At 43.3% G+C, this 24,994-nt stretch overlaps 2 protein-coding genes across 4 annotated transcripts; one reads left to right on the top strand and one right to left on the bottom strand.

Moving 5' to 3' along the window:
• The first annotated feature begins 5,348 nt into the window (after positions 1-5,348).
• LOC103703806 (poly [ADP-ribose] polymerase tankyrase) lies at positions 5,349-11,798 on the top strand. Of its 3 annotated transcripts, none has more exons than XM_026803300.2 (3): positions 5,349-5,567; positions 8,997-9,617; positions 11,346-11,798. In XM_026803300.2, the coding sequence occupies exons 1-2, from the start codon at positions 5,413-5,415 to the stop codon at positions 9,604-9,606; spliced, it is 765 nt and encodes a 254-aa protein (XP_026659101.1). In that variant the 5' UTR covers positions 5,349-5,412; the 3' UTR covers positions 9,607-9,617; positions 11,346-11,798. The 3 variants fall into 3 exon arrangements, 2 of the variants coding, with proteins under 2 accessions (XP_026659101.1, XP_008785018.1); XR_603494.2 differs by having other exon boundaries at positions 5,350-5,567; positions 8,997-9,850; XM_008786796.2 differs by lacking the exon at positions 11,346-11,798 and having other exon boundaries at positions 5,350-5,567; positions 8,997-10,093.
• Positions 11,799-21,037: 9,239 nt separating this feature from the next.
• On the bottom strand, positions 21,038-22,424 carry LOC103703847 (flavonol sulfotransferase-like). The gene has a single exon (XM_026803256.2). The coding sequence runs from the start codon at positions 22,407-22,409 to the stop codon at positions 21,219-21,221; it is 1,191 nt and encodes a 396-aa protein (XP_026659057.2). The 5' UTR covers positions 22,410-22,424; the 3' UTR covers positions 21,038-21,218.
• Positions 22,425-24,994: the final 2,570 nt, after the last annotated feature.

Here is a 24,994-nt window from a genome sequence, read left to right as displayed (position 1 = left end):
AGCACTGAATTAATTGGTTTTGAAAGGATCAGGGAACAATATACCACCTGTCCCGATTTTAATGATGTATACCTGACCCTACGAGATGGAGTAGAGAGAGAACAAGATGATTTCTTTTTACAAGATGATTACCTCTTTCGCTCCGACCGATTGTGTATTCTCCAAACCTCATTGAGAGATTTTCTAATATGGGAAATACACGCTGGAGGACTGTCTGGGCACTTCGGGAGAGACAAAACTATTGAGATGGTGGAGAGACGTTTCTTCTGGCCGAGTCTCACGAGAGACGTGGCCAAAATTATCGGCCAGTGTCGCACATGTCAACTAGCTAAACAACGTAAGCAGAACATTGGTCTTTACACTCCACTGCCCGTTCCTGATTGTCCTTGGCAAGATGTTAGTATGAATTTCGTGTTAGGGCTTCCACGTACCTCCACCAAACACGATTCCATTTTTATAGTGGTGGACTGATTCTCTAAGATGGCTCATTTTCTTCCCTGTTCTAAGACTTCTGATGCTTCTAGGATTGTGAAACTCTATTTTGACGAATTCGTTAGACTCCATGGCCTTCCAAAATCTATTGTGTCCGATAGGGATGTTAAATTCATGTGCTACTTTTGGAAAATCCTTTGGCACATGATGGGCACCAAATTAAAATTTTTCTCTGCCTATCATCCCCAAACTGATAGCTAGACAGAAGTTGTCAACCAAAGTCTAGAAAATCTTTTAAGATGTCTGGTAGGAGAGCATGCTAGGACTTGGGATCTCGTGTTACCAACCGCCGAGTTTGCATATAATAGTTCGGTCAATAGAACCTTAGGCATGAGTCCCTTCGAAGTGGTGAATGTATATAAACCTAGGCAACCCATAGACTTGATTCCCATGTCTCATCAATATAGAGTCTCTGAGTCTGCACAATCATTTGCTTCACACCTGCATTCATTGCATCAGGAGATCAGCAAACGTATTCACTCTAATAACTTAAAATATAAATTTCTTGCTGATTTGCACAGACGTTATAAAGAATTGAATGTAGGCGATTATGTCATGGTAAGAATTAAACTTGAACGACTTCCTTCGAAAACGTTCAAAAAAGTTGCAATCTCGTAGTGCGGGACCGTTCAAAGTCGTAAAGAAAATCAGTTCGAATGCTTATGTTGTAGATCTTCCTGAAGACTATGGGATTAGTGCGACATTTAATATTGAAGATTTAGTCCCATACAAGAAGTCAACATTCATTCCTTCTGACCCTTTTGTTGATATACCCGCCTTTATTGATCACCTTGACCCATCACTTGCTATTGAGCCTCCACACCCAAAGTTTCATGCACGCAGAGAACACATAGAACATATATTAGATGAGCAGGTTATATCTACCAGGAGAGGAAGTTATCAACGTTACCTTGTTCGGTGGAAAGGTCGACCCAAATTGGATGTGACGTGAATTTCGAGGGGCGAGTTGCAGCGCCTTGATCCTGACCTTCTGGAGCAGTACGATAGCCGGTCAGACTTGCACTCGATGGGGTCGAGTTCTTTCCATCCGGAAGGAGTTGATGGGGACATCGGAGCTGATTATGTCCCCGCTTAGTCCACCATTTTATTTTTCATATTTGTTTTATGTTATTTCTGGGCTTGTTTGTATTTTAGGACTTATTTGTGTTATTCGTGGGCTTATTAGGATTTATTTATATGTAAGGGGATTTATGTAAATTGTGTATTTGGGCCCTATATATAGGGAACTATTTTCATGATTAGGGTTTAATGAAAGATTAAGAAATCCTTTTTCCCCCATGTCTCCCTCTTCTTCCTCCTCTCTTCTTCTTTCCTTTCTCCTCCTCTCTGCCTCTCTTCCTCTTTATTCTTCTCTTCTTCTTCCCTCTTCCTCTGTCTTCGTATTTAGCAGCAGCAGCAGTCATTCCGCATGGATGTTCACTGCGTCAACTCTTCTCCCGTCTTGGTCCGGCATCAATATTGCACTGCTGATGAACTCCGATGTATGAAGCAGGGCTCTGACCGCCACCATCCTCAGATGTAGCCATCAGTTCTCGAAGATCCAGGCGTTCTTATTCAGCAATATATGGTAGGCCAAATAGGCACTCCGAACCCCCTACTCTATCATGTCTGGCCTCCTTGCCGACGCTCGCAACCGTAGGAGAAAGCCCTCCGATGGGGACAAGCCTCGCGCACTGCTAAACTTGGGTCGTACGCAGACAGCAGAAGAGGGCATAGCAAATGGTCTCCTCCATCGCTAGGTAAACACCATAGGTGGGGGACACCCTCATCTCTCTACTCGCCAGTACACCCCTGCGCTTTACGATTTCCACCGCCACCTTCGCTGTGACCCTTCCGCTTAGGTTTTGTAGTTGGGAGCCAAAATCTCTATTTAGAGACAAAAGGTTTTTTTAAATAATTTTGAGATATTCAATAAAAATTTTAAAATTCATAAATTGGAAGAAAAAAGTTAACAAAAAAATTTCTAATTTAGAGTTTTTTTTAAGATAAAAATACTAGCTAACATGTACTCAGTTTTATGTACTCAGTTTTAGACCTCCATAACAGCCCTCCTTGACTCAACATCTCTAATCCAACCTCGATAACCCACCTTCTTCCTAGATCACAATTAGGTGGTTATTGTCAAGAGATCCCAATCGTCAGTCAATGATATAGGCTCGAGCTCAAATGGAATCCAACACTCTTAACTCTTGTTGACTTTGAGAACAACGAGCTATCAAAAGGAGACAGAAATGATGACCAGGAGAGTCTAGGTGTATTCCTATTTATGCCATGCCCATGCCTCATGGTGGAGAGAACATTTTGGAGCTAGAGAGGAAAAGGCAAGGATTTTGATGAAGAGAAATTTTCTTTTTCGTTTTCTATAATGAGTTTTTCTGGAAAAGCTATATGCATTGTGTTAATGATGATAAAATATTTTATTTAAGAGTAAGTATTATTTATGAAAAATTAAACTAATAATTCACATATATATCAATTAGAGCGTAATAGTATTGTCTTCCGAAAAAAAAAGCATGTTGCTATAATAAAAATAATTGATAATATATTTCTTTTCTTTAAATTTAAATCAGAGAGAAAAAACTCTAATTACATTATAGATAAGAACTTTAAATAGCAGTTATTATATTTCAAAGATAGTTGTTAAAGAATGAAAAGAATAGATGCTACTCATTTTCTCACTATAATTATCAGAAGTTATTTGATATTTTTGCTACTTATAGAAATGAAATTATATTTTTAAAATTTGAACTTTATATCAGCTAGGAAAAAAAGGTCCCCAAAAGGTAATTTGAGCAAAGAATTTATAAATTAACAAGCGGTATAATGAATTTGATGAAGAATCATTAACAATTAAATAAATAATTAGACTATTTATTATATTATTTAGATTAAAATATAAAATAAATGTTGAATTCCATCAACACAATTCCTTCAAAATTGTAGCAAGCAACCATCTGTACCTTTATTTTTTTCCCCAAAACTTTAGAGCCATCAAAATTGCTACATCTTTACTAGTTACGAATAAAATTTCAATGCAGTTATAGCAAGAGTTTAGAGTACCTGAAGTAATAATTGGCAGATGATAATGATAATATAGAGACATTAATTAGGTGGATAAAATTGCTAGGTTGCATCACTTGCCACCTAAATTTCAGAGATTGACAAAGTAAAACAGTTTGAAGCTTATAGGGCACTCATTGTCAAATAAAGCTAAGATTTCACGGCATTCTATTTCCAGTATTTGCTGCAAAATAAAGGCAACAATCACATACAAACAGAGATCAGAAAGTGCCCCTTCCTGAATGAATTTTAATTAGTATATCTCATCAACTGGAATCTCTAGCGTTAAAAATTTTCTAGGACCCCTATCAATAACACCATTGGTAATGCCATATTCAACAGCCTCAATGGGGGACATGTAACGGTCAATATCTTTTTGGATCTCTTCAAATGTTCGAGCAGCAAAGCATGAGATAATTCTTCACTTTAATACATGGGAGATTTTCACTTTTAGGGCCTGTTTGGGTGCTCCGGCTAGATTTGTGGGATTGGATAAGCAAAAAAAACATTGCTGTTTTGTTTTTCTTTCTCGAGAATTATTGCAGAAATATCCAAACAAACTCTAAAATCTTAAGATTTTCATTAAACCTCACTTTTTTTCGTGTTAGGGTCAAACTATAAAGTATTTAGAATGAAGCTGCTTGAGTCTCACCCCTGATCCAAAGGGAAAATCTAGGTAAGCTTTGAGGCAAGAAATTTAGCATTTTTTTTTTCAGTTAATAACATCATATATAGCAGAACTAATACATATGGTACTATACACGATTTTAGCCATCACCACAACAAAATTTACAAGATTGATAAAGAAGGGCTCGTGCTGCAAAACAAATGAAAATGTTCCAATTTTACACTCAGAAAAAATATTGACCTGGCGGTAAAAACTAAATACTTTTAACATGAATCTCAAAGATATTTATTCATTCTTGGATAAATGATTCAAATTGAATATATAGTAAAATGTGAGAGGCAATAAGTTGAACGAATGAGATTTAAAGGTAAAGAATAATAGACTCGATAGATATTGAATACTTGTACAGGATTAAGGAACCTAAATAACACTTTTCAGCTAGCCATTTTGGGTGAAATCCTGAATTGTTACAAATGGTACCAGAGTGGATCAGGGCCATATAGACTAGGAGACAATGCAGCACATATTCGTGGAGGTCGATTAGAAGCTGATCGTGTTGCTTTTGATTGTATTTGAATGGATTTGGACTCAGCCCGACAAGAACGCTAGGGCTTAAACAAGAGGAGGATGTGAGGACTCATGTGAGTATGTGTTTAGACTCACATTAGCTATGCACTAGATAAATCTTAGATATTTGTAACAGACCAAGGAACCTACTTTTCGACTAGCCGTTTTGGATGAGGTTCTAGATTGTTATAAAATGGTATCAAAGCGGATCCCATTCCAGCCCATATGAACTAGGAGACACTACAACATAGGTTTAGATGGATTTGAATGGATTTAGATTTTTAGTCTGGTGAGAACACTAGAGCTTAAATGGAGAGAGTATGTGAGGACTATGCGAGCGTGTGTTTTAGCTTTCATTTAAGCTTGAATTAATTTGATTTAATTTTGAGCTAATTTCAGCTTGATTTAGGATTGGCTTGTTTGAAATAAAATAATAATAAATAAATTAAGCTTGACCTTAAATTTGGAGGTGGAGATTTAATTAGTAATCAAGTTTGATCAGACCCAAGCTTGGTTGGCTTGGTTACACCGATAGATGTCGGTGCTTCAAAGATTAGCTAAAAGAAGCGTACGCCCAGAATTCGCCTCGCAAGTTCGCGTTCCGGAGCTTGTCCTGAAGTCTCGAACTTGTTGGTGTCGAGGAGATGGGAAACCCTCGGGGGCCCTCGAAGAAGAACCAAGGAGGTGGCGAATCCGATCTCCACGCCGCCGCGAGGTCCGGCGACCTCCGCAATGTCGAATCCATCTGCAACTCCAATCCCCTTGCCATCAATTCCAGAGACCGCCATTCCCGAACGCCGTATCCTTCTTTTCTTGGATCGTTTAATCTTAAAATATTCTCCATAAGGTCTCATCTCCATGTCTCTAGATTTCAGTGCTGAATGGAATTAGAGTAAACTGCTCCTTGCCCCATGGTAATTTGGTAGACTGCTATCATTCTTTTAGGGTTAGGTTTTATTCATCTTTCGTGTTTTTTTTTCTTTCTTTTTTTGATGTTTTTATCTTGCAGTTGATTTTATGGATTCCTATTGGCAAGAATTATCAAAAAGATACTTTTTTTTTGGAGCAGTGAACAGGAATAGAGATTTATGCTCAAGGCAAAGGCTCTGAACATTTTCCCCCTTTTTAGCTGGTAGGCTAATGTTGGTGAATGTCTATCAATCTAGGGGAATTATGGCATTGTTATCCATGAGGTGGTTTTTAAAATTTTGTTTTTTGGTGGAAATCTGTTTAAAGATCTTTGTTTTAGTAGACATATTAAAAAGATGCATCTTGTTGCCATGATTATTTTTTGGAAATCGAGGCCGGAGATGCTAATGTATTCATTTCAGAAGCTAATTACCGGTGAAAAAATAGCAGTGTACGGTCTACTTATGTATAGTGGATTCCCAGGAGATTTGGTAGAGTCCCATGTGTCTCTGATAGGGAAAGTTATATAGCTCCAGTGGTGTTTTTCTGAGTGGGAATGTTAGGGTAAGATTATGAAGAAGATTATTAGACACAAGGAGTGAATATAATGAGGCGTGTGTGCGGTAAGTTTAGGATTACAGAGTTAGAAATGAGTACACCGAAAAACCTATTAGAAATGAGAAAAGACAAAGTTAAGGAGTTGCACTTATATGAGTTATAGTGATTTAGAGCTGAATAAGATGGATTCACCTTATTTACTGTAGAGAAGAATCACACAAAAGTGATAGTATAATCAAGGAATGGGACAGACACATGACATATTCACCATTAGGTAAAAGCATAGGCCATGGTATTTGTGGGTACAAGTTTGATATTTCAGGGAATTATTTTAAGAAGAAAACATGAACCATTTATGTTCTAGTTGCTTTCGTATGGTTTTCTATAGTGTTTTCTACGCATCATGTTTTTGAGAAATTCAAAATAATCTATTCCAGGACATGTTTCTATGGAATATAATGGGACATCAGAAACTTGTGAGATAAATACCATGAGATCATGCATGGAAAAAAGACTGCAGCAGGTCCTTGCAAGGAGAACTTATTGGATTTATGTGTAAAGGTCAAGAAAGAGGGCCATATCTCAGAAAACTTTGTTGGATATAGGTTTTAAAATTTTCTTGGTTTGAATTAGGATGACAAAGAACTAATGGAGGCAGTCCAAACATATGGCATCAGGCTAATTAGTTACGGAGGAAACCCATGTGCATGTAGGATATGGTTCCTGTAGATATATAAGAAGTAAGAACAATAATTACTAGCTGAGTAGTACAGTATAAAACACTAGAAAAAAATAATTCCTATTTGAGCAACATGACTTCTATAGGTATTGGGAACTGATATTCCCATCTCCAGGAATATAGACAACTAATGGTTTCAGTCATTGTAGTTATCTTCTGACAAATCAGGATAAGGAGTGGGCTATCATAAAAGGATGTGAGAGATAAATCTGTGGTATTTATAAAAAAAATGAGTGGAAGTTAACCTTCTCATTCTTGATTAACTGGATTAAATTTTATTCTCAAATATAGTATGGCAGTACCCGGGCAGATTCTGCTTTTGTTATCAAATTAATTCTGTTCTATTTTTTTCTTGGCTTGGAGGAGAGGGAAAATATTCTTAGTAAGAATTGAAGGAAATTGCAAGTTGATATTAGAAATCTTTTCTCAAGTAACATATAAAGCCTGATATAGTAGACTTAAGAGAAGCTAAGCAAGAAAAGGAATGATAAGTTTTGCGAAGTGAGGGGTGTGAAAGATGAAGGAAATATCTTGAACAAAGTTAGTTCCAGAAATTACAATAAACCTTTGCTCTTTCAAAAATTACTTTGCTTTCTTCTGCAATGGCAATATCCATAGATATGCCACAACAATTTTTCTATTTTTTATTATTTTAAAAAGTGAGGGAATGGATAGCAAGTTGCAAAAATCATCTTCTAGATTCTCAGGGGTATATAATGCACACTCTTAATGGTTATGTAGGACATTTTTCTACTGTTATGAGCTGGAAATATTAGCCAGCAGATCGCCCTATAGTCAGCCAATGTCACTTGATTGGTCTGTTTCGTGAGTTTGAAGATTACATATTTGGATGACAAGTCAGTGGGTAGTTAGATGGGCATGTTGCTACAAAAGAATATATTTGTTATCATATTAACTGCGTTCCCTTAAGAAAAAATATGATTATTTTGGAAGATTGTAAATTTGGTTTGAGGGTCAATTAATTGTTAGTTTTATGTCTATTTGTGCTAAAGCATTTTTATGGAGTTATGTACTTTCTATAAAATGGAAGTCTAGTATTGGAACCAATGAATTTAAAAGAACAATTCAATCAAATGTGTTTTGGTCATTTTTCCTCTTATATGCATGCTCTACATGTTTTTCCTGAAAAACATTTTGCTCCCAAACCATATTGCACTTATCAGATGATGGTAGGAATGCCTAAATAAGCTAATCAAAAGTAATTTATAAACTAAAGCAAACAAAAGGGTGATGGACTGCTCGATTTTTGTTCTCAGTATTTGTAATTGTATAACCAGAATTGTTGCCTAAGGTTTTGAATAATGTGGTCTTGCGACTGATTGCTGATATCGACAATTTTCTTTTTTTTTTCCTTTATGACTTCAAAGTCTTATTTTTGCATCTAAAGAATATTGAGAATATCTTATGTTTTATGTAAAAGAATATTGAAGACTTTCATTTGGTTGAAGTCATGACTGGTTAAATTGTTTATGATTCAGAATGTAAATGGTTTAATTTGCGGATCATTCAACTGCTATCTCTTCTTTTACAAACACAATACACTTTTTGCTTCTCTTGACAACTTGGAAATGCTTCTTATGATTTAATTATCCTATTCCTGCTAACTCTTGTGAACAACTGATTTTTTAATTTACCTTAAACCAACTTACCAGACCACATAAGGTGGTAGACTATTCATTTACTTTTTGTTTCGGATATTGAAACTCTGTAACTGTAAGTGACTTTTAATGGTTTGAAATGCTTGACTGTTATTTGATTACACAATTTCTGTACTGATACTTATTTTAATTAATGATCTTTCTTTCTTTCTTTTTCTTTCCCCAATTGTTTGGTCCTTTTGTTGATCATTTTGTTTGCAATGCAAACTTGCAATAAATGTAGTTTTTAGGGTATTAAACAAAACTTTTCCTTCTTACATGCTCTCTACATATTATAATGTTTCTCTTCATCTTGGCCATTATCTATAGTATGTTTCCCTGACATTAATGATCTGAAATTGAGACTGCATCTAGCTGCATGGTCTGGGCAGACAGATGTGGTGAGGTTTCTCTGCAAGAACAAGGCTGATGTTGGAGCTGCTGCGATGGATGACACAGCTGCGATCCATTTTGCTTCTCAGAAAGGTCATCTAGAAATAGTTCGTATTCTTTTGGCTTCCGGAGTCTCCGTAAAAGCTGCTAACAGGAAAGGGCTGACTCCTCTGCACTATGCTGCTCAGGGATCCCATCTAGAGCTCATTAAGTATCTAATTAAGAAAGGTGCGAGCCTTACTGCCAAAACAAAATCTGGGCAAACCCCTCTAGATTCTGCACCTACTAAGGAGGTCCGCTCTTTTCTGCTGGAGTGTGAAAAGTCATTAACCAAAGGGGACCAATCGACCACAAGCAAGATGGGTAAAGAATCAGAGTTAGCTCAGTCTGTCAATGAAACCAACACAGGTTCTGATGCTAATGATACAGTTAATGAAGTTGATGATGAAGACAGTGATGCAAGAGAGAAGCGAAAAGCAGAAGAAGCCGATGACGAAAGCTTGCCAAAGCCCAAGAAGGCTAAGGTTTCTCTGGAACACCTCCTAACGGAAGATGATGCACAAGAGGAGGTGGAAGAATGAAACCTGTGAAGGTAGGAGGAACATAACTGGTATCTTCTAGTCTAAAGTGGAGTTAAGAAATGCATTTTTTTTTGGGTTAATCTAGCACCAAAACAGTTGTGAGCAACATTGATGGAAAATTTATGGACAAGATTCGCAACTTTGGAGAGTACTAATCTCGAGATTGAATGCTTGCCACTGTAGAAGCTTCCCCATGATGATTTCTGTGTTTCTAATGGAAGATCTTCGCGGGGATAGGAATGAGGTTAGACATAAAAATGATGTTTTCATAATTCTTGTACTTTGTTTTGAAGAAGAGATCAACATCATTTGTCCTCATAGCAGGGTCTTTTTTTTTTGTCAGAGTTACTATGTATTAATGAGCTGTTGCCTTGGTGTTCTGTTTCTGGTTACAATTTTAGATACTCTTAACTTGTTTGGTCCAGTGGCATGGAAGCAAATCATGCTCTGTTTGAATTTATATAAAGCTTCCCCTTTCTTCTAGTAAGTGCTTCCTGTTGCATTAGCTGATGATGTGTGATGTTCTGTTTGAATTTCTATAAATATTCTTCATGCCTATTATATTTATTGGCCTTTATATTGGCTGAAAAGAATATAAATTTATTGATAAAAATCATCTGAAAATCATGACTTCCTATGCTTCTCATATTTATTTGTTTAGATTATTTATTATTAAATTAATTATACAATTAGTCTAAAGTTCATGTAAAATGAAATCTCACACTTTTGTGATGGCGCACATGCATTTTAACTTTGGACAACTCTATTTGTCAAGCATGAGAATGAGAAAGACATTGAACTTTAGTGTATGGTACATCAAAATATTTACTACTTATCCCCTCACAAGTAACACATCACTTTAATGTGTAGCACAATTATTTAAGACTTACATTGCAACCCAATCTACTATATATAATAAGAAAGTCTTAAAGAGTCAAGAAGTGGGAGCTTGCTCTCGAAGGCCTTAAAAATGTTACATGTGTTACCAACATGGCTTCTTTAACTTTTTTTTTTAACTTTTTTAAACTCCTCAAAGTCTCAATAGCATGATCTGTCCTTTTTGTATCCATCTTTTCTCTTCCCCCTTTAATCATGGCCTCTTCTTTTCCTCCATTTAAGTAGGTCCATCCATCAAATACTCTCTCTATGAACCCACACGCATTTTAGGTGCCAAGTTTTAGTCCTCAAATAATAATTAACCTATCGGCTTGCGCTTTTTTGAAATCAATAGATATTCTTTGCTCTCCTTGCAGATCATTGCTGATATTTGTCATAGAGATTCTTTGCTCTGCAGGCAGATCATTGTCGATATTTGTCATATTAGTACTCTTAGGTGTACTTTACTCGAAGAAAAAAAGAGTACTATTAGATGTACCCCAGTGTGTATCCAGGATGAGCCCCAAACTCGGTTTACTGCCGCATACATGGAGGGGCTTTAATGCCCATTTCATTCTCAGAGGTCCATGATAAACCCTTCCAAGACATGCATTGCTGCATCTGCACCTAGCTGGATTTTAGATTCAGGAGCCTCCCACCATATGACAGCTGATATCTTCATCATGGATCATCCATTATCACTTCATACTCTTGAAATATTGATTGCCAAGGGCTCTACTTTATCTGTTACACACCAGATATCTCATGTTTTATATGTTCCTAAACTTGCCATGAATATTTTTTCTGTCAGCTTGCAGGTCACCACAAACTATTACATTGTCTCTTCATCTTGTTGAGTGCAGGATGTCATACCAGGTGGTTGATTGGCCCAGGTCATAGGCAAGGGGTGAAGGCTTGGCATGCGGCATGAGATCGGATGGAGGAGGTGTCGGAGGTTAGCCATCGGAAGTACTTGCATTCAAGTCTGACACTGTTGGTAGGCTGAGGATGATTTCAGGTATCATGTTGTCTGATGGAAGGCTACTGTTCTTCTTGTCTTTGGACCAAGAGCATGTTTTCACCTCCTTCACTGCAGCAGCCAGACTATGTTCATATTGGTTGTAGGGAATTGATGGCGGCTATGAGGGGAGGAATCTAAATTGGTGACCGATGTTTTCACCTCTGAATATGGATTGGAAATCCAAATAAATTCTGTGATGAGTGGCTAGAACAGAGCAAGTAAAGCGTATGTCACCAGTGCTTGAAACCTTTATATGGTTGAATTAATTATATTGGAGGATCCTACTTCCACTGTACATATAAAAGGACATATGCCCACCAGAAGGAATCTAAATCAATTCCCCCTCCCCAATCTAATAATCAATCAAAAGCAAGAAAGAAAAGCTTCCCTACTAGGAAGTTCCTCAAGGTTTTCCATCAAAAAACAAAAAAAACCTCAAGGTTTTTGTTGCCACAAAATCTAATTTGTAGGTCAATGTGCAAACAGGAAAAATCCTGTTATGCCAATTATCATCATGTAAAGCATTTGATGTATGTTGGCACCATGCATGTAGAAGAAGTGTTCCATTAACTATAACAAGGATGATTTGTGAACATGATCTCAACATGATCAGAACCTGGGGAGGATGCCTGCCATTTAGTACAGGAGCCTGCCAACTGAACCAGTGATAACTGTGACTAGGTAGCATAAAAAGATATCTAGTGTTACAGTTTACAATATTCAGCAGGCTTAACCTGAGCCTGATTCTCCATGGTGAAGTTAAAAATTATAATGATAGTTGTAGCAATGTAGATTGTGAAGTGGATTTCAAGCAACACGCATCGTAGATCAGGTCGACCACCAGCCATCTTTAAGGCCTCAGTTTTGGAATAGCCATGAGCCCCATAATGATGAAAGGAGGGATTGAGAAGACACCAAGAAAGACCGCAACCCATCCAACTATGCTCAATCCTCTATAATTCAGTTAACACCACTGTCAAACCAAACACTGAAAACGTTCTCGGTAGTCCACCTCGAACTTCCGGGATATATAACACACTTCAGATAGTCCAAGAAGAGAAGAAAAGTACAGGCTACCACATGGCAAGGATGGGATCTATCGTTAAGAAATTTCAGGATCTTTTGTAATTGAAAGTTTTTTGTTTTTTCATTTTGCTTAAACAGATGTATATATCATACATTACGGATACGGATACAACCAAAAAAATCGAAAATAATAGATCCCGGAGCGTATCTCCAAAGTAATTGGCCATATAGGAGGCCACCCAATCGGTTGTCCCATTGACCTCTTCATACATATGCTTTGCCTGCAGAGCTATTCCATCGCAAACCATAGCCCGAATGTCCCTAAGTAGCGGATGGTAGTCACCCACCCCATCCACGTTCTGCTGGATCCAGTTGATGAATGCTGTTGAATCGCCCTCGAGCAGTACAACTCTAGCCTGCAGCACCCGCCGAGCATAATTCAAGCCAGCGGGTAATTGGAAGCCTTCAGATTTCTTTAATATTCTTCATAAAATCCTCTACTTCTTTTTAGTGCGATATAAATTATGTTTAGCTAAATCTTCTCAAAGTCATAAGGCCCTTTTTATCAGATTGTTTTCCCTTCTCTACTTACTTTTCATTTCTTCTCTCTTATATTCTCTTATAAAATATCACTGTAACTTTTTAATGCTTTTATAATAAATTCGAGGAAGTTTCTCACTTCCTCGACTTTCCATTCAAAAAGAAAAAAAAAGAAATGGGAAATATCTTTCCCTACAAACATGCAATTTTCTCATGTTATAAGAACCAAATTACTTCATATACAATTATTTAATATAGAAATAGTCATAATAGAGCTCAGGTGCTCTGATTTAGCAGCAGAATAAACGTACTTCAGAATCCAAGATGAGACGATCCACTAGAGTCTCATGACTTAAAATGTGCACACATGGGCCATGCACAATTTAGACCAACCTTTTGCAATAAATCGACACCATTGTAATAAATATGTCAAATAAATTAATTATATCATGCAGCTGAAGATTCATGCTATCATTTCAAACAAGCGAGACAAATATACTTTCCACTGCCTCGTTACTTCACCTACAAGTGCTGATGACAAGCTCTCGAAGGTTACCCTTGCATCCCCATTCCCATTATTTCAACCCCATTGTAAACACACACCCCTTTGCTCACCTAGGAAGCAACCAAGTACCATGTGAAACACTTCTTTTTTTCTTTTTTTTGATGATGAAGAGTGGCTAAAGGGAGCCATCCAGCTTTTATTAATAAAGATAAAAGGATTTACATCTTGGAAGAGAGAACAAGAGATTAGTTAGAGAGATAAAGGGATGAATAATAAGAACTCCAATAAAAATCAAACAATAGGAAGAGTGTAAGAGATATTCTTGATGATTTTGTTCCAAATTCTCATGAAAGCCGATAGCTTTTTTTGATTGCATAGCATAGACCACTCATTGAAATTTTGAAGACCAGCATAAGCAATAGAAAGTGATGGAGGATTGCTTGTTAAGAAAAACCCGAGGGTTTCTCCTCTTTCAAACAGCCCAGATTATTGCCATGAACAACATGAGAATAATAGGCTGAAATTGCTTTGAGAAATTTCTGAGTCTCCATTCCATAAAAAAATTTTTAAAGGAGGTTTAAGGGTAAAGAACTCCAAGGAGAGTAGCCAAATGGTAGAGAGAAGAGGGCAGAAAGAGAACAAGTGATCCACTAATTCCTGCGTTTGATGACATAAAACCCAATTTGTCAAACACTTCTTCGTGGCTTTGCAGACTTGGATCTCATTGTTTTTCTGAATTAGCTTGTTGATGACCTCTCTTCAATGCGAAGAGTTTGGAGGATCATGCCCCTACAAGAATCCATGACCTCTATTTATCTGCAGCAAAAAGGATGAAGAAATCGCTCAACAAGAATCAATTGGGTTTCAGCAAGCACTTTACTTTATACAATGAGCCATAGAAGCGTCAGCGAGGGTTTATTAGTAGTCCAAGACAGGGTTGGGTGGAGAAAGTTTGGAAGTTTGGGTTGAAGCGTTGACTTGATGGTCTCCTCGGTCTGTCTAAACACCAGTAGATAACGAAAAGAGGGCATATGGTGAGCGGGCGTGGGAGGATGGTGAGCGGGCGTGAGCGGGCGGATGCTTTGAGATCTGTGCTTCGGCGGGGGATCTTTGGGGCATTTGGTCGAACAGTGTGGTAGGGTGTCATGGCCGAGGTTGGGGGAGGTTCGTCGGCGCCGGCGGAGACGACGGAGGCAAGGGAGCAGAACCGCACCCTCCCTAGGAAGGCGGCTAGGAGGCCTTCGTGGGCGGAGGTGGCGAGAGGTGCGCCGAGGCAGCCGGCGTGGACTAGCTATCGGATGTCCGGCCGCGATCTGGAAAAGCTGCAGCAGAGCTTCTCGGAGGTGGTCGACATTGCGGAGGAGGAACTGGAAGAAGCGCGGTCGGAGTGGAGAACCTCCACCGTCCTTGTGAGGAGTGTGGGGAGGACAGTTCCGGCGGAGTGGATGGCAAAGGAGATGCGGCGAGTTCTGAAGCTTAGCTACGACGTCGAATCCTTCTCACTGGCGGATGGTGTAGTCGCTATTCGATTCGCCAGTGGAGAGGATCGAGAGGAGGCGTTGAGGTCTGGCCCGTGGACAGTTGCGGGACAGCTCCTCGCGATGGAGCGGTGGCGCCCGAACTTTTCCGGGGGGGCCGGCGGTGTTGGGCGGGCGGTCGTATGGCTTCGTCTCCCGGGACTTCCGTTGGACTTCTGGAAGAAGAATACGATTTTCAAGGTGGCGGCGAGAGCTGGCAATCCCTTGGGGTTGGATAGCTTCACGGAGGAGCGTCGGAGGTACGGATTTGCGAGGGTGAAGGTCGAAGTGAATGCCCTTGCGCCTCTCGTGCCGGGGACCTGGGTGTTGGGGCGAACGGCAGATGGAGCTTCGAAGTTCTGGCAAAGCTTCGTATACGAAAACCTGCCAGCACCGTGCTCCTTGTGTGGGCGGGTGGGTCATTGGCCGGCGGTGTGTGACTTTGGATCTCCGGTGATGGAGGGTAAGAAGCCGGCGGAGACGGAAGCAGGGCCTGAGAAGGTGAACAAAGGGAAAGCCGCGATGGAGGACTCCAGGCAAGCCGGGGGAGGGGAAGACCGGTCCCGGGTGGAGGGTGCCTTCGGACCGTGGCTAGTGTCTAATCGGATAAGAACGACCTCGTCGGCGGCTAGGAAGAAGGAGAAGCTCGGTCCGGATGCCAGGAAGGGGGTGACGCCTGCGACGCCTGGCCCTGGTCCGAGCAGGACGGAGGAAGGGTCGACCTCCACTCTTTCTCCGATCGATCTGGACGGGTGGCAGAAGCCGACCAAGGTGGCGCGCCGGAGGACGCCCGAAAAGGACGTCTCGGAGGCGGGGGCTAGCTTGCTGGTGGGTGAATCGAGCAGACCCGGTCCGGGTTCTGAGTCGGGGGCTGAGGCGACTCAGTGCGTGGATCGGTCGCTGCCGAATTTGGGCCGGCTTGACGTTCGGCCCAAGTCCAGTGGAGGCCTTCGACCGAGCGGACCGGGTTCGAGTCCGTTGAAGCGGTTCAGGAGCCCGCCCGGTTTTGAACCGGTTGTTGACCGCTCCATGGGGGATTCTTCGTCTCAAGCTGGGCGGAAGGAGGCGGCCCGAGCGAAGGTGCGGCGGCCGGCGGCTGGATTTCGTGGGAGGAGCCGGAGCTCACCTCCGCCGTTAGCTCCGGTGCGAGGTCGACCTCCCTTGGTGTCGGAGCTTTCCACGGGGGTTGAAGGAGTTCAGTGGTGCGAGCCAACCGTGAGCACCGCGAGCACGGGGAAACTGATCCGGTCGTTATCGGCGGAGGTGGGCGTGCCGGAGTCCGGCAGCGCGCTGGTGCTTGATGTCCAACCGGGTGAGAAGCTGGCGGGGCAGGCTGGTGGGGCGGATGGCAGTGGTGGTGACTCAGAGCAGGGGGAGTGGCCGACTGTGACGCCGACGGGTAGTGAGTTGCAGAAGGTTCATCTGGGCCAAATGGCGCATGGGAGCAGTGCTTGTGACCCTGTGATAAAGGAAATTGGTGTCAATGTGATGGGGGAGGATTCTTCAAGTTGTGGTGGGATAAGGCTGAGCATGGCACGGGCACATCGGTGAGTTCGTGCCATATGTCACAAGTGAATAGTGGTGGTCAGCACCTTCAAGTTTTGCTTCAATTAATGGCCTCGGCAAAGGGAATTAGTCCTAGTCCTCATTCTCTTAGAGGTGCTGGTTGTATGGATGTGGATGCAGGGGATAGCAACAGCTCCGGAGGTGTGGGCTGTTCGGGATTGAAGGGTGATTTATGAAGATCTTACTGTGGAACTGTCGTGGCGCGGGGAAACCATCGTTTGCCCCGGCATTTCGCAGGTTAGTGCAACAACACAACCCGGATGTTTGCATTCTTCTTGAGACCCGGTTGCGTGGTGGCAGTGTACAGAAGGCAAGAAGGGCGGTTCCGAGATCATGGGGGTTCTATGCTGTGGACTCTCAAGATTTGTCGGGTGGTATAATAGTTATGTGGAGTTTGGGGAGCTACACTTTGGATTGTTTCAATGTCAGCAATCAAGAGGTGATCATGGTGATTTCGGAGGGTGACAGAAGACCTTGGGTTCTTTCAGCTGTTTATGCTAGCACTGACTACAGAGTCAGGAGGGCCCTGTGGGAGGAGGCCTCTCAGATGATTAGTCATGGCCATCCCTTGTTGATGGCTGGTGATTTCAACTGCATTGTGGACTCTCAGGAGAAGATGGGGGGGAATCCATTTTTCCTCAATAGGAAGATCAAGGAATTTCAGGACTTCATCTCAAGCAATGGTTTGATTGATTTGGGCTTCTCCGGACCTAGGTATACATGGTGCAATAATCAGCAGGGGCGGGCACGTGTTTGGGAGAGATTGGACAGAGCTTGTGCCACAGCTGGGTGGGTTCAGTGCTTTCCAGATTATCATGTCAGACACCTGCCGAGGATTGCGTCGGACCATTGTCCATTGCTGGTGAGTACCGAGGCACTTATTCCAGTATGCTCCCCTTTCAGGTTTGAAAAAATTTGGCTCAGCTATCCTAGGTCTTGGGAGATGGTGAGGGAGGCATGGAGATCCCCGGTTAGGGGTGACGCCATGTATCGGGTGTCCCGCAGGCTAGAGTTGACCAGGAGGAGGTTGAGAAGGTGGAATCGTGAGGAAGTGGGGAATATATTCAGGAGGACAGAGGAGGAGGAGGAGGCCATTTCCATACTACAGGCCCGGGAGGCACAGGGGGGGGGGGCTATCTGAGGTGGAGGTGGGGGTCTTGAGATCTCATTTGGCGTTACATGATGGCCTTCTTAGACAGCAGGAGACACTATGGAGACAGAAGTCCAGAGTACAGTGGATAGTAGAGGGGGATCGAAATACAAAATTCTTTCATCAGGCTACGGTGATCAGGAGGAACCAGAACAGGATTAGATCTATCAGGAGTGAGGATGGCCAGATGTCAGATGATCCTGCTATGGTCCGGAGGATTGTGGAGAGTTTTTTCAGAGCGAGGTGGACAGAGTCGACTGGAGAGGGGGGCCGGGGGGAGATGGTGATGCCGGCGACGAGGGTGTCAGAGGAGGAGACTGCAGCTTTGATCAGGCCGGTTTCGGCTGAGGAGATTCGGGAGGCGATTTGGTCCCTTGAGGGGGACAAGGCGCCAGGGCCGGATGGATTTCCACCCTTATTCTTTCGGAGGTACTGGTTGATAGTGGGACAGGATGTGACGGCGGCCATACAGCAGTACTTTACCACAGCGATGATGTCAGCGGACTGGCAGCGTACTTTCATTACCCTCATTCCGAAGCGGCGGGATGCTTCTGAGCCAGGGCACTTTCGCCCGATTAGCCTGTGCACCACTATGTACAAGGCTACGGCAAAGATTCTTGCCATTAGGATGCGGGGTATTCTACCGAGGCTGATTAGTCCGGAGCAGGGAGCTTTTATAGGAGGTCGGAGTATATCCGACAATATCATGATTGCTCAGGAGTTCATGTTTGACTTGGAGAGAGCCCCGATGAGGAGGAGCTTGATGGGAGTCAAGCTGGATATGGAGCGGGCCTATGATAGGATACGGTGGGAGTTTGTTCATCAGTCACTGCAGGGGTTTGGCTTTCCTGAGGGGTGGATTCGGTGGATCATGGGCTGTGTTAGGTCTCCATCCTTTGCCATTCTGGTGAACGGTACGCCCTCTCGCTATTTTGTGTCTGTGGGAGGACTACGACAGGGATGCCCCCTATCTCCCTTATTATTTATTATCTGCGCGGATGCACTATCCAGAGCGTTGCGTCAGTCAGTGGTTACTCAGGAGTTGGGGGCTTATAGGCCTGTGGTGGTGGGCCCATCGATCTCCCACTTGCTTTTTGCGGATGACTGTTTGTTGCTAGCTCGTGCGACATGTCGTGATGCTCGGGTGTTGGGTAGGATTCTACTGGATTATTGTGCCATGTCTGGGCAACGGGTTAACTTCTCGAAATCCGCAGCTTGCTTCAGCCCGTCTACCAGGCAGGAGGTGAGACACTCTATCAGTGAGATATTAGGGGTGGGTGAGCATGGAGGTGTGATGAGATACTTGGGGGTCCCGCTCTCAGGCCGGCGTCTGCGAGGGAGCGACTGCTCTTTCCTGGAGGCCACAGTTAGGCAGAGGCTGGAGGGCTGGCAGATGCACTCACTATCCATGATGGGGAGGGTCACTTTGGCTCGGTCGGTACTCTCTTCGATTCCCATTTATTTGGTTTCACATGCTTTTATTCCAGTGTCAGTTTTGAGGTCCATTGAGCAGCTGGTTAGGAATTTCATCTGGGGGAGGCAGGATGGCAGGGGTGGTATCCATTTGTTGGCCTGGGAGGTGGTGTGCCAGCCCACTAGAGATGGAGGTTTGGGGGTGCAGTCACTATTGGTACGGAGGGAGGCTTTATTGGCTCGTCACGTAGCGAGGTATGTTTTGGAGCCTGATTGTATGTGGTCCTCTCTGCTGAGGGCCAAGTATGGGGCCTTGGTTGCTGATGCGAGAGCTGGCCGTCGCCATTCGGTGGTATGGCGGGAGATGTGCGCCAGAGCACGGAGGGTTCTACCGGAGATCAGATGGGTTATAGGTGATGGTCGCTCCGTTGATGTCCTGGAGGATTGCTGGGTGACTGATGTGCCGATTAGCCGTATGCCGACATTGGTGGACTCGGTGCGTCTTGCGGGTCGGAGGGTCAGCGACTTGTTGGATCCAGACGTGGGCAGTTGGAGGGTGGGGCTTGTTCGAGAGGTGTTTGGGGCGCAGTTGGCTGAGATGATTTTGGGTCTTCCGGTGCCTTCCCAGGGGGAGTCTGACAGGTTGGTATGGGTGCCGACGGGGCGATCACAGGTGCGAGCGAGGGATTTGGTCGCCCTCTTCAGTAGAGAGTCACCTAGACGGATGGAGGGAGGCTGGATCTGGAGGATGCGGATACACCCACGGGTGGCGCTATTCATCTGGAAGGTAGCCTGGGGCTGCCTTCCCACCAGGAGTCAGCTAGTCAGGCGGGGCATGAGGGTTCCTCAGGAGTGCGAGGTGTGTCCGGCCAGTGAGGAGACCATTCAGCACGTGCTTTTGCAGTGCCCTAGGGCTCGAGAGATATGGAGGTCGTCTTCAGCACCTATTCCCCACTTCGTCGGGACGACACAGGATTTCATACAGTTATTGCGGGCTTCGGTTCGGAGTCCTAGGCTGGTGGAGGTGGGCATTACTAGGGCATACCTGGCCTACCATATCTGGTTGGACCGGAATGCTCGTATGTTCGAGGGCAGGAGGTTCTCGGCGAGGATGGTCGCAGAGAGAGCTGTGCTTCAGGCTGGGGAGGTTATCTCTTGCTTTGGCGAGTCTTCACTTGGGATGACTAGGGACATCTGGGGTACCCGCAGTGCTATTTTAGCGCCCAGGTTTGCCATTGTGTCCTGGGTACCCCCACCCCCTGGTTATCTTAAAGTGAATTTTGATGGCAGTGTGATGACGGACAGGAGGTCGGGAGGGGCTGGATTTGTTATACGGGACCATTTTGGGAGTCTGGTCGCAGCAGGAGGCTGGGGCACGACGGGGCTCACGGTCGTTGGGGCAGAGCTGTGGGCTGCCTGGGCGGGTATTTCCTATGCGCGGCGGGTGCTCGGGGCTGGCCGGCTGTATCTTGAGGGGGACTCCTCCGTAGTCATAGACTAGATCCGGGGTGCTGATAGATATGGGGATGGACATCCGCTCATTCGGGAGACCCGCAGACTGGCGATGGAGATGGACGAGTTTATGGCAGTGCACATTTTCCGGGAGGCAAACAGGGCTGCTGACTGGGTTGCCTCCCATGTTGCACGACATTCTGGGGAGATCCATTGGACTTCCACGGTGGAGTTACCGCCACAGCTGTATTATTTACTTTCTTCTGATTTGGCAGGATGTACTCACGTTAGAGCTATATGAATTGCCGTTTTGACCAAAAAAAAAAAAAAAAAAAAAAAAAAAAAAAAAAAAAAAAAAAAAAAAAAAAAAAAAAGGGGCATATCCCTCCCGTTTCATTGAGATAATGAAACATTTACATCGGGATCTAAACTCTCATCTTTAGATCTTATTTCAATCTAGACAAAGTTTCACTGCAGCTGCAAAGATGGTTGCAAGCACCATTTGAACATCTAAAAGCGGAAGAGAACAGCGAAAAGCAGCACAAATTACTGGCCATGAGCTGAGGCATCGTCGCCGGAGGCTGCTTCTACGCCCACACTCTCGAGAGTCAGACCGGACTCGAACAGCTTATGCTGCGTGATGGCGTCCAGCCTTCGAGCCATCTCCGGACTCATATGATTCTTCCAATCTCCCCCACCTCCTTTCCTGAAGAAAGAATCATTCGTCACAACGAAGCCAGGACCTCCTTGGGTTCCCATCTTGTTTGCTTCCAAGCTCTTCAGTTTCTCAAAGCTACAAAGCTCTACAATGTCCTCCACCACCCCTCCCTTCTCTTCCTCTTCGGTGAAGGGGCAGCTCAGGAACTCCGCCAACCTCCTCGCGTTCCCCACCGGCTCATCCATCATCTCCTCATACTTCAAGAACAAGACCCTCTCAGGGCTCCTCAAGCTCGCCCTCCAGTACTCCAAAGCATGGTCCCACATCGGCCCAACGGGGCTGGTCCCCTCACAGAACGCCTCGAAGGCTTCGGCGAACGGAGTAGGCTCCACGGTCTTCGGCCTCGACTTCTCTCTGAAGTGCCACATGGAGACCAGTGTGTCCTTCGGGTCACGGCAGATGTATACGAACCGGCAGCTGGAGCTCGTCATCGAGTCCGGCAACAGTGAGTAAGGCATGTGGATGGCGAGGATTCTCGGGGAGGGCAAGGCTTCCATCTTGGAAATCAGGCCTTCGTGGAAGTATTGCTCCACGTACAAGACACAGTCGTGAGGGTTGAAGCTAAGAAGAGGGTGGTGAGCTAGAGGATACTGGGTTCTGGTCATGGTGGCAAAGGTGAGAGCTTTAAGCCAGGTGGTTCCGGACTTTGGGTAACTCACGACGAAGAGGTCGTCGGGGCGAGCCTTGAAGTTTTTCTGGATGGCCATTACGCTAGGGAGAAAGATCTCAGGGACCCAAAACCCTTGGTATTTTCGGGTGCGGATCGGTCCCCAACCCCCTTTCGGCAGGGTAGAGATGAAGTCGCTGCAGTCTTGAGGAGGTCTGGGGGTTTGATCCTCCTCCTCTTCCTCTTCCTCTTCCTCTTCCTCTTCTTGTGCCTTGCGTGGAAGGAGGCTGCTGGGGAGAGAGGGAAGCATGGCCATGAGGGAATTAAAGAAAGTAACACTACGCTCCTCCCTTGGGTTACTCCTAGGTCCTAGCGAGGATCTGATCGATGAGGTGTTCTTATAGAACACCATACTCCCGGCTGTGGGCTATCATCTATCAATTGTTTTAATTACATGGACGCTGGTGTCAGACGTGGGCTCCGAATGGTTCCACGGAGGTCGACAATTATGCGTTGGAGCACTAAGCTTTTGGTCTGATGCAATATTGGCTGCATGCTCAGCGACCGCTGTCATGCATTATTTGCTATATAAAAATATATATACACCGGCTTTATGAGACCGTCCAAAGGTTTATTTCCTGTTTCCATTATATAAAAGTATTCCACAGTCTACCTACCACCGGACTATGTCGCTATCCCAATGCGGCCATCTAAAGGTTTCCAACAGGACCTCTCTTGCCAACTACCACCTTGGCGGATGCCTTTTACAAACTACTGTAAACTAGATCAGGGACATGCGTGATGAGAGAGAGAGAGAGAGAGAGGGGGAGAGAGAGTAGCTATGAATCTTTTATCAAGTTATGTGAGAACTTGAGCCGGAGTTGGCGGGCATAATAGACGGCTTTCGTTAAAAAAAAAAAAAAAAAAAAGAAAAAGGAGAAAGAAGGCTGATATAGCGCCCAGGCTTATCTTTTGAGTGCCCTCACCTTTTGTTTCAATGACGATCCTTAGTAACTTTTAAACCTATGCTCTGATACTAAAATTACACTATTGCATAAACACCAAATTTGACGCAATCTAAATGGTGCGAAAAAAATAGCGTTGGGGTCTTCAAATGAAACTTGCTCTAACGGCCACTCTCTTTCTCTAACGTGTCACACCTCGAGCTTCGAGCGCAACAGACGCCGCACACATGCACGGTAAACCGTACAGGCATGCAAGGCGTCAAATTATATCAAAACAATGATAAATTCCTAATTTTTTTAAATCAATAATTCATCTCAAAGCAATCTTCCAAAGTTTTAGAATAACAAATGAGAATATAAATCAATTACTCCAACTAGTCTAACTAAAATACCAATAATCGAATAAAATCTTCAGAATCTAGCGCACTCTCCAAGTCCCGTGAGATCACGTATCTGAATATGGAAAACAAAAAAAATATAATAATGGCTATACTAGCCCAGTAAGTAACATAATACCCAGAGTGAGGTCAGAGTATACCAGATATTTAATCAAAACACAAAATAATGACTAAAAAATAAATAACAAATAACATATTTTTCTTCTTAAAACTTATTATCATTTTCATAAAAACTCTAATACCATAATTCCAACATCAATAGGCTATGGGCATGTAACCCAGTGGCATGGATCGCACAAAGTGCCAAAAACCACTATTGTTAACCACCGGTGGCAACAGTGTCCAAAAAGCACTATTCTAATCACCGGTGGCAACAGTGTCCAAAAAGCACTATTCTAATCACCGGTGGCAACAGTGTCCAAAAACTATCATTCTAATCACCGGTGGCAACAGTGTCCAAAAACTACCATTCTAATCACCGGTGGCAACGGTGTCGAACTAGTTTCTCACATATACAAGTCGACAGGGCCAACGAATAATCCCTATTAGCAGGGCTAAAATAAATCATAGCTATACTGAGAATATATACATATAAAAACAGATTTCATCAGGTGCCCAGTCATATTTTACAGATTTAATAGCATATAACATAATTTTCAAATAATATTTAACATGTCTGGCCTATTTTACTAAGTACAAAAATTTAATCCATTAATAGTTAATTCATCAAATAATTTAGAAAACACACTTTGAAGTATCAAGTTACTTACCTTTTTTCGCTTTAAATCCCACTTCAGGCAAATATGTCAGATACACCTATTTAATATCATTAAAATATTATCAATTTTCGCATAATTTTTGAAGCCAAAATTAAATACTATAGTCTCATGCCTATAAATTAATTCAGTTCGAGCAAGAAGGGTTCAACGGGTCAAGGTGAAGATCGAAAGTGGCCAAATCTAGCTGGAGCTGAAGAAATGACCGGTCTACCGCCCGAGTACCAATGTGGTTCGGAGTTTCCAAATTGGGTTAACATGGATCCGAGCTACAAGAAGGACATGGCTTACACTAAGATCCCCAAGCTTGTCTAGAAGGAGAAAAAGGAGAAGAGAGGATCTCAGCTCGAATATGGATTTGATCTGATCTTAGTCTTGGCCTTAGCCCAAATGGTTCGGATCGACCATCAGAAAAAAGGTCTAGATCTAATTAGAGCATGGGCTTGCTTAGAGAGAGAAAGAGATACACGATCTAAGGCTAGTTGAGCTTTTGAGCTTGATCCACTTAGTTAGGTCCAATTAGAGGCTTGGCCTATTCAGTCCGGTTCGACCAAAATCGAAAAAGAGACATCTGGCCTAGGTCGACCTAGATCAATCAATGTATTTGATCCATAATGAATGGAATTGGCCCACAATAGATGAATAGGGCCCAAAAAGAATATGACCAACAAGTGATGAGCAAGGCCCAAAATGAGTGATCATGGCCAAAAATAAACATGGCCCACAATGGACAAACAAGGCCCAAAATGAATACGACCCACAATGGACACAAACTCAACATAGTGAACAGAGCCTGAACTCAGCCCATAAAGGACACGGTTCGATAGGGTAAACATGGTCCAAAAGGTATGCGGCCCA

Source organism: Phoenix dactylifera, unplaced genomic scaffold (assembly GCF_009389715.1).
Source record: "Phoenix dactylifera cultivar Barhee BC4 unplaced genomic scaffold, palm_55x_up_171113_PBpolish2nd_filt_p 001122F, whole genome shotgun sequence".
Classification (NCBI taxonomy): Eukaryota; Viridiplantae; Streptophyta; class Magnoliopsida; order Arecales; family Arecaceae; genus Phoenix; species Phoenix dactylifera.
The sequence above is the reverse complement of the archived record's forward strand: the minus strand, read 5'-3'. Positions and strand labels throughout refer to the sequence as shown.

Coding starts and splice junctions, on each gene's coding strand:
- LOC103703806 (XM_026803300.2), top strand. CDS start 5,413: ATGGGAAACCCTCGGGGGCCCTCGAAGAAGAACCAAGGAGGTGGCGAA. Junction 5,568..8,996: donor GACCGCCATTCCCGAACGCC/GTATCCTTCTTT, acceptor TCTGAAATTGAG/ACTGCATCTAGCTGCATGGT.
- LOC103703847 (XM_026803256.2), bottom strand. CDS start 22,409: ATGGTGTTCTATAAGAACACCTCATCGATCAGATCCTCGCTAGGACCT.